Genomic DNA, 16,014 nt, shown 5'->3' with positions numbered 1-16,014 from the left:
CAATATTTTTCTTTTAATTTCTTCTTTATTTCCCCTGGGATAGGGGGAAAGAGCAAATAAAGCTCTTTTTGATCATAATCCAGATGTTTCCTGGGTTATTCTGAGATCAAGGATCATTTTTATCAATGAAGGCTGTGGTAAGAGCACTTGGGTCATCTTTGTTTTGGAGTCCCTTCCAGTGACTGTATCCTAATGAAGAGATGAAGGAAGAAAGTTCTCATTAAACTATTTTTTGGGGGAGAAAAATGGGTCCCTGCTCGGTCAAAAGTCTCATGGGGATAATCCCACCCCAAAGGTCCTACGCTTTGGCAGTCAATATGGTGTTAGAACCTCCTCTCCGTGGATCCGGAGGATCTGAGGTTAGGGATGAGGTGGCATCTGGGCCACTAACACCCCACGTGGACACATTTTGGGGGAAGACGTGCTGCATTGCTCAATATTTTGGGGACTCGAGCGTGGTCTACCTGTTGGAGGGTTCCCCAGTCTGAGGACAGCCTCAGAGGAGAAGGCCTTGGGCCTCCATGGGATGTCTTCTTCTCAGGTGTCAATGTTCCCTCATTTCAATTCATCATACCACTTTATATCCTGATCCTTACTCCTTCCTTTACCCCATGTGCTCCTCCTCTTCCAAAAGATACAAACAGCCAATAGGAACACCAGGACCAGTATAATGGCACCACTGGCTTACCGGGCCACCAATGGGATGCAGTGACATAGGGCTGTTTGTCAAAGAGGCCAAAAGAAGCAGCGACGGCCTCTATAAATCCAAATTTTCCACCTTTTTCTCCTGGTCATCCCACGGTTGGTGTCGGAGATGTTTTCCTCCACCATCGATGGTGAGGATGCACCACGTTTCGCTACGTTGTCCCATCCCACCTCCAAAAAAAGGTCATTTTCTTGCAGGTTTGGGGCTCACGCGCGTCATCAGAAGGCTGCTTTTGCGAACGACATTCCCCCCGACAATGCAACATGCCCCCACCCCCAGACGAACCCACCACGGACGCATGAGCATGTGAATGTATCTCTAGCGCAAACATGAAGGTTCCTACAGTCTCCAAGTGGGTTGGGAAAGCCTTGGTGGAGGACACCGCCTTGCGGAGTGACCATCACGGCTTAGCTGAGGTCCTTCAGAGGTCTTTTAGGTGGGATATCATGGTCAGCAGCACTGAAGGGCAGCAGAGCTTAGTAGAGTTGGTCGTTGAGGACAGCATCTTGGAAGAACAAGTCCTTCCTCGGAAGGATGGCCCATAGCAGCGTGGTGGTGTGCCCCCGCTTCCCTGCACAAGCCGTAACCGCCAGTGGGACTCATCCTGACGGCTGCATCCAGCTTATGCTGGACCTCGAGGACGGGTGGCAACGCAGTAGCCAAGGGCTGCCTGAAGCAGGGATCAAACATCTTGCTGACACGCAAGCATGACCAGAAGTCAATCATCTCCTCACGTAGCAGGCAGCCCAGGGCCCGTGGAGCTCTCCTGCACGGCAGCGGAGAGCCCTTGAGCAGGGACGCCTCTCAAGGCTTCTCCTCGAGGTTGAGAGATTCCTCGCCGAAACAGATCCTCGGTAAGTGACTAAGAGCTTGCGAAACTTTGAAATCTCAGCCAAGTGATCTAAAGGATTGATTGCGCACATATAATCCTCTCGACATAAACCCTTGACCAAGTCTGGGACTAGGACTGGATCCAGCCGCACCTCGACTCCTCGTTGAGAAGGAGTTTAGAAAGCAAGGGGGTCCTTTTCCGAACCTCATTGTTATCCCACAAGCGTGAGGTTGTTTACCCGGTGTGTGAGATGCCAATATACACCCAGGGCAGAGGTATTTTATTTCATGTCTGTGCTGAGATGGGTGCTAGGTGGGAGCTCCACAAAGCGAGCACACCGCTCGTTCATGCAGGTATAATATTTATACAGTCTAGTTATACACATGCTTAAGTAATTACACAAAGTAGTTTTCTATTGGTCTAAATTTCTCTTATTTCAACTTAAAGCAACAGTGCTGCTTTAATATTCCGCACACACTCAAAGGTGAGTGGTCTCTGCTTGGGCCGGGGTCTCCAGCTCGAGGGGTGGGACTTTTAGTATTACAATGAGGATAGTTTGTGTGACGGTGCTCCTTTTCACACTGGCAGTTTCAGACTGTCCAAAACCATCTTAATTAGCCTACATATTTCTCCAGGATGTGCTTTACTCCCAAGGACAGTAATTCTTGATCGGATGTTCCATGTTCCAGCAGGAATCCCTCTTAGTCCTGGCCTTCCACCAGCTCCTGACAGGCTGCAACTCCCCGCTTTGGGACTATGAGACTTTTCTTCATAGTCCTCGTATGTCTCATTATCAGTTCTCATTAATAACCTGTACAATTAGTCATCTAACACATTTTAAGGCACAACTAACAACAATACAGATGATTATCACGATGATTACACTTATAATTATTGTTTGAAGTAAACTTGCCGGCCATCCAGTTAGGGAGAATCCAAAACTTTGTAATATTTGGTTTAACCATCCTCCTTCCATAGAGGCCTGAATATCTCTACTTGATTTTGCCACTTGTTTTATTTTGTCTATTTGTTGATCTAAATGTTCAGTCATAGTAGGGAGATGGATGCAACAACCTTTGTTTTTCAGATTTAGGTACCCACATACCCTGTGTTGGTTAAATCTAAGATTGTTAAATCTAAGGTTACATTAAATCTAAGGTTAGCCTATTCTGCAACGTCATTTTTGAAGTTTCCTGTAATTGAGCGTTTAAATCTTGTAATCCTGCTCTAGCTGTGTTCGCTAATAGTTCTACTTGTCCCGTCAGATTGTACAACCACATTCAGTTCCGAAAGGAGGTAATCTGTGGACTAAAGATGGCTTCTAGGATACATCCTACCTTAGTTCCAGGGGATGGATGTTGCCAAGGATCTGGTTCATCTCGTTTCAATTTGCCCCCTAATTGGTTACCTTAAAGGTCTTTGTCCCCATAAGGGACACAAGGTTAACGTACCTTCCCTCTCAAAGGTAACTGAGCAGTCCAAGTTCCATCACTACTAACCCAAACAGTTGACCCACGGAGGGCAGTGTCATTTTATCGCATTTAACAGAGTCATTTCGGACCATGGTACCGGTCCAAATATCAATTATACAAGTGGAATAATTTCTGCATAGACATCCTAATTGCAGGGCTCGGGCAACCGGGCCTAAGCATTGAATTCCACAATCAACCCTGGAACAATCGAAAACCTGCGTGCAGTTCCACCTAAAATATTGTGTTTACTAAAAATTTAATACCTGGCGTGTTTCTACCCTTTTGATTTAGATCTCTTTCTCCAGTCCGCTCAATACACCAGGATGTGCTTTGCATGTAAGGCCACCCACCCTCTTCTGGGCTGGCCCATACCTGGGGTAGGTCCATTCCCCATGGAAAATAACGACGTGGTTGAATACTTCCCGGACGGTTGCCTCTTCGTCTGGTATTGTTGACATGCCAACAAGAATTAGTTGTATTTGTAAGCCATGACCATCGCCCAAGACTGAAAACCTTTTCATGTTTTTCTGAGAATCTTAACATTCCAGCCCCATTGGACAGTAATGCATCAAAAGTTCTGTTTAAATCGAAAGTTAAAATTCCCCACTCGAGGGGATCGGCTGCGGATTTAGGTAATGGTGAACAGGCCGTTATACTGCTGACATGAGGGATTCTTCCAGAGGATTGGATAAGTTTTAAGACCAGATTTCCATTACGAAAAGTAAATGCTAGGTTAATCAATGTCAGAGATGATACAATTTTCATTATAACCATGCTAAATTAATAACACTTTCCAAGAGTGTCTAGGGGTAATTTCACTAATAGTTTTCTAAAAGAAAAACCTTGATACAATTCATCGACATTCCCTGGTTAGTGGGAGTTTCAGTTCTCCAGTCGGCATAGAGATCCACTCGTCCGGGTCTGGCGCCTTCTTTACTCTGGTATGATGAACCCAGGAGTCGATCCCATTCACCTTTACCACTGTATAAGTTTTTAACAGCACTCTATAAGGTCCTTTCCACTTTTCTTTCAGGGGCTCGTCTTTCCAGGGTCGTACATAGACCGCGTCTCCTGGTTGGAGTGGGCGTATCGGGGTGTTTGAGGGAATGGGAGTCTTCTGGTTGAGGTACCTATGCACGGAGGATAAATTCTGCGCGAGAGAAATCAAATACTCTTTAATTACAGCCTGTCCCTTGATATGCATTTGGTCTCCCTTTGTGGTGAAATGATTGGTTGGATGTGGTTTCCCATACAGGGTCCCAAATGGACTTACACCTTCCCTAACGCTGGGTGTAATTTGTACTCTCATTAAAGCCACGGGTAGAATATCTACCCATTTCGTTTGAGTTTCCTGACACACTTTAGGAATCTGTCTTTTTAGAGTTTGATTCATTCTTTCTACTTTGCCACTGCACTGTGGCCTCCAAGGGGTATGCAAATCCCGTTTAATGTCTAGAAATCTAGAAAGTCCCTGCACGATTTCTGCAACAAAGTGGGGTCCATTATGGGAGGATATACCTTCTGGAACACCGAATCTGGGGATAATTCCTTTCAATAAAATTTTAATCACTTCCCTAGCCTTGTCAGTGCGGCAAGGGAGAGCTTTGGGCCAACCAGAAAAGGTGTCTACCGTTGCCAGTAAATATTTATATAGATTACACCTTGGCAATTCCGTAAAACCTATTTGCCATTCCCGTAAAATCTATTTCGAGTTATTCCTTGTTTTATGACTCCTTCCATGATTTTCTTTGCAATTTTTGGGTTATTGGTGCAACAGAGCACTTTCTGACTATTATATCTGCCAGGTTTTGCATTCTTGGCCCAATGACGTGTCTTTTGGCAATTAGCACTAATGCATCTGCTCCCGAGTGTGTTTCTTGGTGCAGTCTCTCAAGTAGAATTTCCATCATCTTTTCAGAAATTAATAATTGCTTCAGTGGTGTCACCCACCAACCCTAATCATTTTTGGTACAATCTAATTGCTCTGCCAATTGATTTTCCTTCTGAGTATATTGTGGGGGCGGATAATTCCAAATGGGGTTCTGGAATCAAAGCTCCTTCAAATTTTGAGTTCTGTAATGCTGCTTCTTCTGATAACTGGTCTGCTTTTTGGTTTCCCTTCGTGATTTCACTGTTTCCCTTCTGATGCGCTTTACGATGCATTATAGCAGCCTCCTTCGGTTGAGGACTGCCTGTAAGAGCTTCGTTATTTCTGTTCCATATTTGATCGGAGTCCCGTGGGAACTTAATAATCCGCTTTCTTTCCAGATTGCCCCATGCACTACTCCAAATGCATACTTAGAATCTGTGTAAATATTGGCTTGTTTTCCCTGACGAAGCTCTAACGCTCGTGTTAGCGCAACCAGTTCTGCCTTTTGAGCAGATGCATTACTCGGCAAAGGTTTAGCTTCTAAGGCCCGAGTACGTGTTACCACTGCGTATCCAGCTTTCCGTCTTCCTTCCAACATATAGCTGCTTCCATCAGTAAATACTCCAGTTCTGCATTTGGTAGGGGTTCGTCTCGCGGATCAGGCCTGCTAGAACACCCTTGTTTGGTGGTGGTTAAGCAGCCATGATGCAATTCACCGGATTCAGAAATCAGGAGCAGAGTTGCAGGGTTTAGAGCAGAGGTCAGGGAGATTACAACATCACCTTGTTCCAGCAGCACCCCTTGATATTTAGCTAACCTGCTTGGGGAGACCCAGTGACGCCCTTTATTTTCAAGGAGAGAAGACACAGCGTGAGGTCCAAGCACAGCGATCGGCTGGCCTAACGTCAATTCCTGAGACTCTTCAATCAAAGCCGCAGTCGCCGCGACTGCCCTCAAACAAGCGGGCTGGCCTTTACTGACCTCATCTCAGTGCTCTGAAAAATATCCCACCGCTCTTTTCCAGCTCGCCAATTTTTGCGTCAAAACTCCTCATGCCACTTGCTGGCGTTCATGTACGTATAGTTGGAAGGGTTTCCTCAAATTCGGGAGTCCCAAAGCAGAAGCCTCCATGAGTTTCCTTTTAATTTCTTCAAAACCCTTCCTACATTCAGGTGTCCATTCCAGAACCCCCTCAGGTCCTTTCACAGGAGCATGCAATGGTTTGGCAATTAGTCCAAAATTGGGAATCCATAAGCGACACCATCCAGCCACTCCCAGAAATCCTCTTAAATGCTTCTCTGATGTAGGTGCGGCAATTCTACAAATTGCCTCTTTTCTCTCAGTACTTAACTCTCTGTCCTTTGGTGATTTCAAACCCCATATATTGGACCTTTTTTCCCCCAATCTGAGCCTTTTTCTTGGAAACCCAATACCCTGCCAAGCCCAGAAAGTTAAGCAAACTGATGGTGGCCTCCAGACATACCTCATAACTGTCAGAACCAATCAGCAAATCATCGACATATTGCCACAAGGTTACAGCATCGTGATCGTTTTGCCATAGTTCCCATCCTTTGGCTGGTACCTGACCAAACAAGGTAGGGCTGTTCTTGAATCCTTGCGGAAGGACAGTCCAGCAGAGCTGTGTCTTTCGTCCCGGAGCTGGATTCTCCCATTCAAAGGCGAAGATGGTCTGGCTCTGCTCATCCACAGGTATACAGAAGGAGGCGTCCTTTAAATCTAACACTGTGGAATCCTTTAAATCTAATACTGTGAAATAAGTGTTACTGTTAGGGATTGTAGTAGGGAGGGTATATGGGTTTGGATCCACAGGGTGGCCATCTACTGTCCTTGCATTAATTTCTCCCAAGTCCTGTACCAGTCCAGATTCAGAAGAATGGGGCTTCTTTACAGGTAGGATGGGAGTATTAAATTCCGACTGACGCTCCCCTAACAATCCGTGTTCTAAAAAGGAGCTTTTTATAGGCTCTAATCCTTTTCGGGCCTCCAGCTTAATGGGGTATTGTTTCTTTCTTACCAGTTGAGCTCCTGGTTTCAGTTCAGTCTTTCCCAGGGTCACATTAATCGCTCGTCCGGGTGTCTTTGGTGCCCGTACCAGAGGTGTGACCGCATTCAGTACTTCCTCTGGAACATTCATTTCTTCATTAGGATCCTTCTCGATTAACAAACAGGTCAGGGCTTTCCAGGCAGTCTCTGGAGGAATATGCAACTGAACAGAGTCTTCAGAAAACATTAGTTGTGCATTCAGTTTACAAAGTAAATCCTGTCCAAGCAATGGTAAGGGGCATTCTGGCATATAAAAGAATTCATGAGTTCATGTAGTATTTCCAATTAAACATTCCATAGGTTGTAAAAACGGCCTTACAGTCTTTTTCCCTGTTGCAGCAACAAGGCTTATTTTAGTTCTACTTAAGCGTCCCTACACCTAGTTACATCTCTTCCTCTGCCTCGTTCTGTAGCCTCCTGTTTCCACCTCTTGCCTCCTCCTCCTCCTTTACCTCCAGTGTCCTGCTGTGTCCCTCTGTTGCCTCCTCCTCCTGTTCCCTCCTGTTCCCTCCCGTTGCCTCCTCTGGCATCCTGTTGCCTCCTCCTCCTTCTTTTCCTGTTGCTGCTTGTTGCCTCCTCCTCCTCCTTTACCTCTGGTGTCCTGCTGTGGCCTCCTCTTGCCTCCTGTGCCTCCTCCTCCTCTTGCCCCCTCTTGTCTCCTTCTCCTTCTTTATCTCGCACTCCTCTTCTGGCCTCTTCTTTCACTCTTTTGCCTCCTCCTCTTCCTCCTCCTCTTGCCTCCTCTGGCCTCATGTTGCCTTGGCCTTCTCTTCCTCCGCATCCTCCTGTAGCCTCCTCTTGCCTCCTTCTCCTCTTCCTCTTGCCTTTTCTTTCCCATGCTCCTATTCCTCTTCCTCCTGCCACCTCCTCTTACATCCTCTTGTCTTTTCCTCCTTCTCCTCCTCTTGCCTCCCGTTGCCTCCTCTTGCCTCCTCCTCCTGTTCCCTCCTGGTGCCTCTTAGAGCACCCTCTTGCCTCCTCCTGCTTTTCTTTGGGTTGCCGCCGGCTGCCTCCTCTTGCCTCCTCTTCTTTCCTCCTCTTTCTCTTGTTGCCTCCTCTTGCCTCCTCCTTCTTTTGTGTCTTGTGGCCTACTGTGGCCTCCTCTTGCCCCCTCTTGTTGCCTCCTCCTCTTGCCTCCTGTTTCCTACCTGTTACCTCCTTGTTGTCTGCTCCTTTTTCTCTTTTTCTTGCCTCCTCTTGCCTCCTCCACCTTTACCTTCTGTGGCCTGCTGTGACCTCTTTTTTCCTCCACCTCTTGCCTCCTCCTCCTTCTCCTGTTGCCTCCTCTTGCCTCTTGTGGCATCCTGGTGCCTCCTCCTGCTCTTCCTCCTCTTGCCTCCTGTTGCCTCCTCCTCTTCCTCCTCCTCTGGCTTCCCGTTGCCTTTCCCTTCTCTTCCTCTGCCTTTTGCTATAGCCTTCTGTTCCCACCTCTTGGCTCCTCTTGCCTCCTTCTCCTCCTCCTCTTTTCTTCACCTTGCAACCTTTTGCCTTTTCCTTCTTGTCCTCCTCTTCCTCTTCCTATTCCTCCTGTTACCTCCAGGTCTGCCTTGCTGCCTTTTCCTCCTCCTGCGCTCTCCCTTTGCCTCCTTTTGCCTCCTCCTCCTCCTGCTGTTGCCTCCTCTGGCAGTCTGTTGCCTCCTCTTTTTCTTCCTCTTGCCTCTTCCTCCTTTATCTCCGGTGTCCTGCTGTTTCCTTCTCTTGCCTCCTCTTTTTCCTCCTCCTGTTGACGCCTCTGGCATCCGGCTGTCTCCTCCGTCTTCTCTTCTGGTTGACTCCTCTTGCCTCCTCCTCCTGTACTTTCTCTGTCCGTCTGTGTCCTCTTATTACATCCTGGTTTTCTCCCCCTGTTGTTTCCTGTTGCCTCTTGTGGAATCCTCTGCCCTCCTCCTTCTTCTTCCTCCTCTACCCTCCTCTTGCCTCCTCCTCTTCCCTCCTCCTCCTCTTCGTGTTGCCTGCCTTTGCCTCCTGGTACCTCTTCCTCCTATTCCCCCTGTTGCCTTCTGTTCCCACCTCTTGCCTCTGTCTTTTTGTCCCCCTCCTAGGCCTCCTCTCCTCAACTGTTGCCTTCTCCGGCCTCCTGTTGCCTCCACTTCCTCATCCTCCTTCTCCTTGTTTCCTCTTGCTTCCTCCTCTCCCTCCTCCTCCTTTGCCTTCCTTCTCTTGACCCTTGTTGTGTCCTCCTCCTTCTTCCCCTCTTCCTCTTTCCTCCTGGTGACTCCTCTTGCTACCGGGTTTTCCTCTTGCCTCCTCCTCCTGCTCACGCTCCCTTGTCCTCCGGGAGGCAACAGCAGGGAAGAGCAGAATGCGGGAACAGCAGGCAAGGAAAGGCAATAGAAGGCAAGAGGAGGAGGAGGAGGAGGGGGAGGATGCAAGTGGAGGCAACAGGAGGCAGCATTAGGAGGAAGAAGAGGAGGAGGCAAGAGCAGGAGGAGGTGGAGGAGGGAACGGGAGGCAAGAGGAAGCAAGAGCAGAAGGTGGAGGAGGAGGAGGCAAGAGGAGGCAACCAGAAGCAAGAGGAGGCAAGAGGCAGACAGGAGGGGGAGGAGGAGGAGGAGCACAAGGGAGAAGCAGGCAACAGGAGGCAACATGAGCAAGGGTCGGCAAGTGGAGGCAAAGAGAGTAAACAGGAGGAAGAGGTAGGAGGAGGCAACAGGAAGCAAGAGGATGAGGAGGCCAAAGAAGGCTAAAGGAGTGGGAAAAGGAGGGGGAGGCTAAAAGAAGCAACAGGAAGTGGAGGAGGAGGAGGAGAAAGAGGAAGAGGAGGCCGAGGCTGAGGAGGCATGGGAGGAAAGAGGAGGCAAAAGGAGGCAGAGGAGGAGGAGGAGGAGGCCACAAGGGGCTGACATAGGCGACAGGAAGAGGAGGAGGAAAAGAAAGCAACAGGATGCAAAAGGTGGCAAAGGGAGAAGGAGGAAGAGGAGGAGGAGGAGGTGCAGGAGCAGGAGCAGGAGGAGGGGGATGAGCAGGAGGAGGAGGAAGCAACAGGAGGTAAGAGAAGGAGGAGAGCATATGAGGCAACAGGAGGAGGAGGCCAGAGGAGGCAGAAGGAGGATGAGGAAACAGGCAAGAGGAGAAGGAGGCAAAATGAGGAGGAGGAGGAGCAGGAGGCAAGTGGAGAAGGAGGAGGCAAGAGGTGGCAAGAGGAGGAGGAGAAGGAAGAAAAAAAGAGGGAACGGGAGGAGGACAAAAAAGCAGGCAACAGGAGGAGGAAGAGGAAGAGGAGAAGGAGAAGGAAAGAGGAGGCAGCAGGAGGCAGGAGCAGAAGACTGGAGCAAGCGGAGGAGGGGGCAATAAAAGGCAACAGGCGCCCCGCGAACGAGGAAGAGGCCTTTTCCTTTTGCCCCCTGTCGCCTGCTGTTGCCTGCTGTGGCCTCCTCCCTCATCACGTTGTTTCCTAGTCCTCCTGTTGACTTCAACGCCTCTTCCCTCGCCCTCCTCCTCCTCTTCTTCCTCCTCTTCCTGTTACATCCTCTTTCCTCCTGTTGCGTCTTACAGCATCCTATTGCCTCCTCCTCTCTTTCTTCCCGTTGCCTCCTTTTGCCTCCTCCTCCTCCTTTACCTCCAGTGTCCTGCTGTTTCCCCCTGTTGCCTCCTCCTCCTTTTCCTGTTGCCGCTTGTTGCCTCCTCCTCCTCCTTTACCTCTGGTGTCCTGCTGTGGCCTCCTCTTGCCTCCTGTGCCTCCTCCTCCTCCTCTTGCCTCCTCTTGCCTCCTCCTCCTCTTGCCTCCTCTTGTCTCCTTCTCCTTCTTTATCTCGCACTCCTCTTCTGGCCTCTTCTTTCACTCTTTTGCCTCCTCCTCTTCCTCCTCCTGTTGCCTCCCCTTGCCTCATGTTGCCTTGGCCTTCTCTTCCTCCGCATCCTCCTGTAGCCTCCTCTTGCCTACTTCTCTTCTTGTCCTCCTCTTCTTCCTTTCCACTTTCTTCCTCTTCCTCGTCCTTTTCCTCCTGTTACCTCCAGGTCTAGCTTTTTGGCTTTTCCTCCTCCTGCTCTCTCCTTTCCCCTCATATTTTCTCCTTGTCCTCCTCTTATTGCCTCCTGTGGCTGGCTGTTGTCTCCTCTTATTTTTCTTCCTGTTGCCTCCTCCTCAGTTGTCTCTGTTGTACTTCTTTGTCTTTCTGTAGCCTTCTCTTTACCCTCCTCCTATTCACACCTCTGGAATACTGCTGCCTCCTCCGTTTTCTCTTTTGGTTGACTCCCTTTGCCTCCTCCTCCTGTACTTTCTCTGTCCATCTGTGTCCTCTTATTTCACCCTTTTTTGTCCCCCTGTTGTCTCCTGTTGCCTCTTGTGGAATCCTCTGCCCTCCTTCTCTTCCCCCTCTTCCCTCCTCCTGCCTCCTCCTCCTCCTCCTCTTTCTCTTCCTCTTACCTCCTTTTCCTTGATTCTCCTTTACCTCCCGTGTCCTGCTGTGTCCTCCTGTTGCCTCCACTTTTTCCCCCCACTGTCCTCCTCTTGCTTTCTCCTCCTCCTCTCTTGCTTCCTCCTCCTCCTCTTGCCTCCTCCTCCTCCTTTGCCTGCCTTTGTCACCTGGCACCTCTTCTTCCTAATCCCCCTGTTGCCTTTTGTTCCCGCCTCTTGCCTCTGTCATTTACTCCACGTCATAGGCCTCCGCTCCTCAGCTGTTGCCTTCTCCTGCTTTGGGTTGCCTCCATTTCCTCATCCTCTTGTGTCTGGTGCTGCTTCTTCCTCTACCTCCTCCTCCTCTGCCTGCCTTCTCTTGACCCTTGTTGTGTCCTCCTCCTCCTTCTCCTCTCCTTCTTTCCTCCTGTTGCCTCCTCTTGCTACCGGGTTTTTCCTCTTGCTTCCTCCTCCTCATGTTCCCTTCTCCTCCAGGAGGCAACAGGAGGTAACAGCAGAATGCGGGAACAGCAGGCAAGGAAAGGCAATAGAAGGCAAGAGGAGGAGGAGACAGGAGGGAAGAGGAGGAAGATAATGCAACCATTAGACTTCAAGAGGCAATGTTATGAGGAAGAAGAGGAGGAGGCAAGAGCAGGATGAGGTGCAGGAGGGAACGGGAGGCGAGGGAAACCCACAGGAGGAGGCAACAGGAGGCATTAAAAAGCAGCAGGAGGAAAGAGGAAGATAGAGAGGAGGAGGAGGACGAGCAAGCAGGAGAGTAGGCAAGAGGAGGCAACATGAGCAGGGGTCGGCAACAGGGGGGAAAGAGAGTAAACAGGATGAAGAGGCAAGAGGAGGTAAGAGGAGACAACTGGATGACGATGGAAAAGGAGGCCAAAGGAAGAGGAAAAGGAGGCCAAAGGAAGAGGAAAAGGAGGAGGAGGCAACACGAGGCAACATGAGGTAACATTAATAGGATGAGGAGGAGATCGAGGAAGAGTAGGAGGAGGAGAAAATAGGAGGAAAGAGGAGCCAAAAGGAGGTAGAGGATTAGGAGGCAACAAGGGGCAGCAATAGTTGATAGGAAGAGGTGGAGGAAGAGGAAACAATAGGAGGCAAGAGAAGGATATGGGACATGGAGGAGGAGGAGGAAGCAACAGGAGGCTGGTCTTCTACTCCTTCTCCAGTTGCTTTCTATTGCCTGCTTTTACCTCCTGTTGTTTTCTCCTCCTCCTCTTTCCTCCTTTTCCCTCCTGCTTCTTTACCCCTTTTGTCCTGCTGTGTCCTCTTCTTGCGTTCTGTTTTTTCTTCTCCTGTTGCCTCCTTCTCCCTTTTCTCCTGTTTCTCCCATTGCCTCTTGTTACCTCCTATTCCCTCTTCCTCCTCCTGCTCCTGTTGCCTCCTTTTGCCTCCTCTCCCTCCTGTTGCCTCCGGTTTCCACCTGTTTCTTCCTCCTCATCCTCCTGTTACCCCTTAGCTCTTACCTGGTTTTCCTGTTGACTTCATCTTTTTATCCACCTCGTATGCCTTCTCTTGTCTCCTCTTGCCTTCTGTTGCCTCTTTTTGTCTCCTCCTCCTCCTCCTGTGGCCTCTTATTGCCTCCCTCTCCTTCTCTTCCTCCTTTTGCTTCTTCTTGCCTTTTCCTCCTGTTGTTTCTTGTTTCACTAGTCTCCTCACGTTGACTTAACTCCTCATGTTGCCTCCTATTGCCTCCTTCTCCTCGTGACTCTTGTTGCCTTCTCTTACTGTTGCCTTTGTTTCCTCCTCTTGCCTCCTCTTCCTTCTCCTTCTCTTCCTCCTCTTCCTCCTGTTGCCTCCTGTTACCTCCTCCTCTTCGTACTCTCTCCGGTGCCTGTTTTGCCCCTTGTTGCGTCCTCCTCCTCATCCTCCTTTTCGTGCTCCTCTTGCCTCCTGTTTCTATCTGGTTTTTCCTGTTGCCTCCTCCTCCTCCTCTTCCCTTCTCCTCTTACTGTTGCATCATGTTGCTTCCTTCTCCTCTTCCTCCTCTTTGCATCCTCTTTCCTCTTATCACTTCCTCTTGCCTCCTCCTCCACCTCCTCCAGTTTTCTAGTCTTGCCTCCTGTTGTCTCCTCCTATTCCTTATGTTGCCTCTTCTTGTCTCCTCTTGCCTCCTACTTCACCTGCTCCTTGTCTTCATCGTCCTCTTGCTTTCTCTTAATTCCTTTTTTCTCTTCCCGCACTTACCTCCTCTTTCCTCCTTCTCCTCCTCCTCCTCATTTTGCCTCCTTTCCCTTTCACCTTTTGCTTCCTTGTCCTCCCGTTTCCTCTTGTGTTCTCCTCTTCCAGTTGCATTATACTCTCTGCTCCGTCTGTTACCTCCTGTTGCTTCCTCCTCCTCCTCTTCCTCCTTCTCCTGCTCCTCCTCATCTTTCTTCCGTTGCCTTCCTTTGCCTCTTGTTGCCTTCTTTTCCTCCTCCTCCTTCTTCCATTGCCTTCCTTTGGCTCTTGTTGCCTTCTTTTCCTCCTCCTGTTCCTGTCACCTGTTGTTGCCACTTGTTGCACCTTATGCCTCTTCTTCCTTTTGGCTCCTCTTTCCTCCTTCTCCTCCTCCTCCACCTACTCCTCCACTTCCACTTTCCTTTTCCACCTCCCATTCCATGTTCTCTTCCTCCTGCCAGTCTTCCTTCTCTTACTGTGGCCTCCTGTTGCCTCCTCATCCTCCTCTTCCTCCTCTTGTGGCCTCCTGTTGCCTCAGCATTGTGTTGCCTCCTGTTACTTCCTGTTGCCTCTTCCTCCTCCTCCTCTTTTTCCTCTTTTTGCCTCCTCTTGATCAGTCCTGCCCATGTGGCCTCCTGTTTCCTGCTTCTCCTGTTTTCTCCTCCTCCTTATCCTGCTCATGTTACCTCTCCTTCTGTTGCCACCTGTTGCCTGCTCTTGTCTCTGGTTGCCTCCTCTTGCCTCCTTCTCCTCCTTTACCTTCTCTCTCCTTTTTTGTCCTTCTCTTGTCTCTTTTTCCTTCTCCTGTTGACTCCTGTTGACTCTTACTGCCTCTTCCTCCTCCTTCTGTTGCCTCCTCTTGCCTCTTGTTTCATCCTGTTTTCTCCTCCTTTTTCTGCTTTTGTTGAGTGAGTACTTTAGAGACAGCAAAAGGGAAAGCTTTGGAAAAAAACATGCTCTCCATGTTTTTACTTCCCCTTCTCAAAACATTTTCTCACGTTTCTTGGCTAGAGAAGATCCCAGGCATTTCCAACACAGGGAATATCCCTGGGACTTATTCCCAGGTCCTTGACACGGACCCAGCATCATCCCCCATCTCTCTGCTTGGGCTCTCCACTCTGACCACAGGGAAGCGGGAAGCCCTAGGGGGTGCTGCTCGCTTTCTCAGGCTGGATCTGGACTTGGTTTCTCTCCCAGTTTGCCAAGAAGCTGCTCTGGGCACGCGGGGTGGTCTCGGTGTGCTGCCACGATGCTCAAGGAGGGATTGCACCTCGGGGCCCAGGCTCTCAGGAGGACTGAACCCCTGCAGGGTGAGGGGGACCAGGATGCCAGCCCACCTTGTCCAGCTTCAGCTGTCCCGGGATGCCATCAGACACAGCTCCCCAGATAGCCACGATCTCTGGAAAGCAAGGGAAAGAGGTCTCAGGCTCCGGACCAGCCAGCTCACAGACTCTCGGCAAGCTCCTTGCACAGGGATGACAGATGCTGGTGTTCACAAACAGCCCAGAGAAACACTGTGGAGCCGAGCTGTGCCCCAGTTTCAGACTGCCTGCTCCCGGAGAAAGCTGGCCCTCAATGGCCCCACTTCTGAGGGGACTGAGCCATGCCCACAGGAGCCTTGATACTCAGGACACCCCCAGTACCAGGACCTGGCAGTCCTGGCAGCCACATTGTCCCCCGAGCCTGGTGGGATCCTCAGGCAGGGCTCTCGTGGCAGCCCCCAGCCCTGTCCAGCCACCCCCACAGCCCAGCAATTACAGCTTTTGACAGCTGACAGCCCTGGTGCCAACCCTCGGGAAAGAGCTCCCAAAGCCCTCACCCTTGGTGGAGAGATGCAGAAGCGTGGGGAACAAGCAGCTCAGCTCCAAGCTGACGGCCATGGTGCAGCAGCCCTCCATCGCGCTTGCTGCTTGCCCTCAGCTCAGGAAAAGGGTTGCTCTTCCTGCCTCCTCACCCAAAACTCCTCTCTGACATGCTCCTTCTCCTCTCAGCGAGGGTCCCCCAGCACATCCCTGCTGCCGCCCGACCCTGCTCCCAGCTGCGGAGCAGCTCCAAAGGGCAGTGTGGTGGGGAGCCCCTGAGCAGTGCCCAGCAGCACCCAGGCCTCGCTGGGAAGTGCCTGCACTGCCGTGGCGCCGGGGAGACCTCCCTGTGACGCAGTGCATCCCCCTGTGACATCAGCCCACGTCATTCGAAGGTCCATTATGACATCAGCAGGGAGACGGCACAGCTGGGAAGAGAGGCGAGAGATTTTCCCTCTTGTCCTGAGAAACAGTCACCCCCATTCTCCCCAGCCCTTTTCCAAAAATTGCGTCTGCCCGGGGCACCACTAGGTCTCTGCTACGGGGAGCCTGTCTGGGCAGGCAGGGTTTTGGGACTGGCTGCAGTCGGGCTGTGTTCAAGAGATGGGATTGAAGGCCTGTGGGATAACACACCCCTCCTGCGTTCCTGAACACTCTCTGCTTTGTGTCGCTCTCATGGAAGGAGTAGCACATGCTTCGCTGGATTGGTTTGGGCTGGCACGGAGTTGATCTTCTTCATAGCAGCCCATAGGGT

General features: G+C 50.4%; 1 protein-coding gene across 1 annotated transcript in view; it reads right to left on the bottom strand.

Moving 5' to 3' along the window:
• Nucleotides 1-15,356, bottom strand: part of LOC140644767 (complement C4-B-like) — a 61,473-nt gene extending 46,117 nt beyond the window's left edge. Inside the window, 3 exon segments of the mRNA XM_072847829.1 lie at nt 13,618-13,774; nt 14,796-14,857; nt 15,278-15,356. Coding sequence (XP_072703930.1) covers nt 13,618-13,774; nt 14,796-14,857; nt 15,278-15,356 — 298 coding nt within the window.
• Nucleotides 15,357-16,014: the final 658 nt, after the last annotated feature.

This window comes from Ciconia boyciana, chromosome 29 (assembly GCF_034638445.1).
Source record: "Ciconia boyciana chromosome 29, ASM3463844v1, whole genome shotgun sequence".
NCBI classification, from domain to species: Eukaryota; Metazoa; Chordata; class Aves; order Ciconiiformes; family Ciconiidae; genus Ciconia; species Ciconia boyciana.
This window is presented reverse-complemented; position numbering and strand designations above follow the sequence as displayed.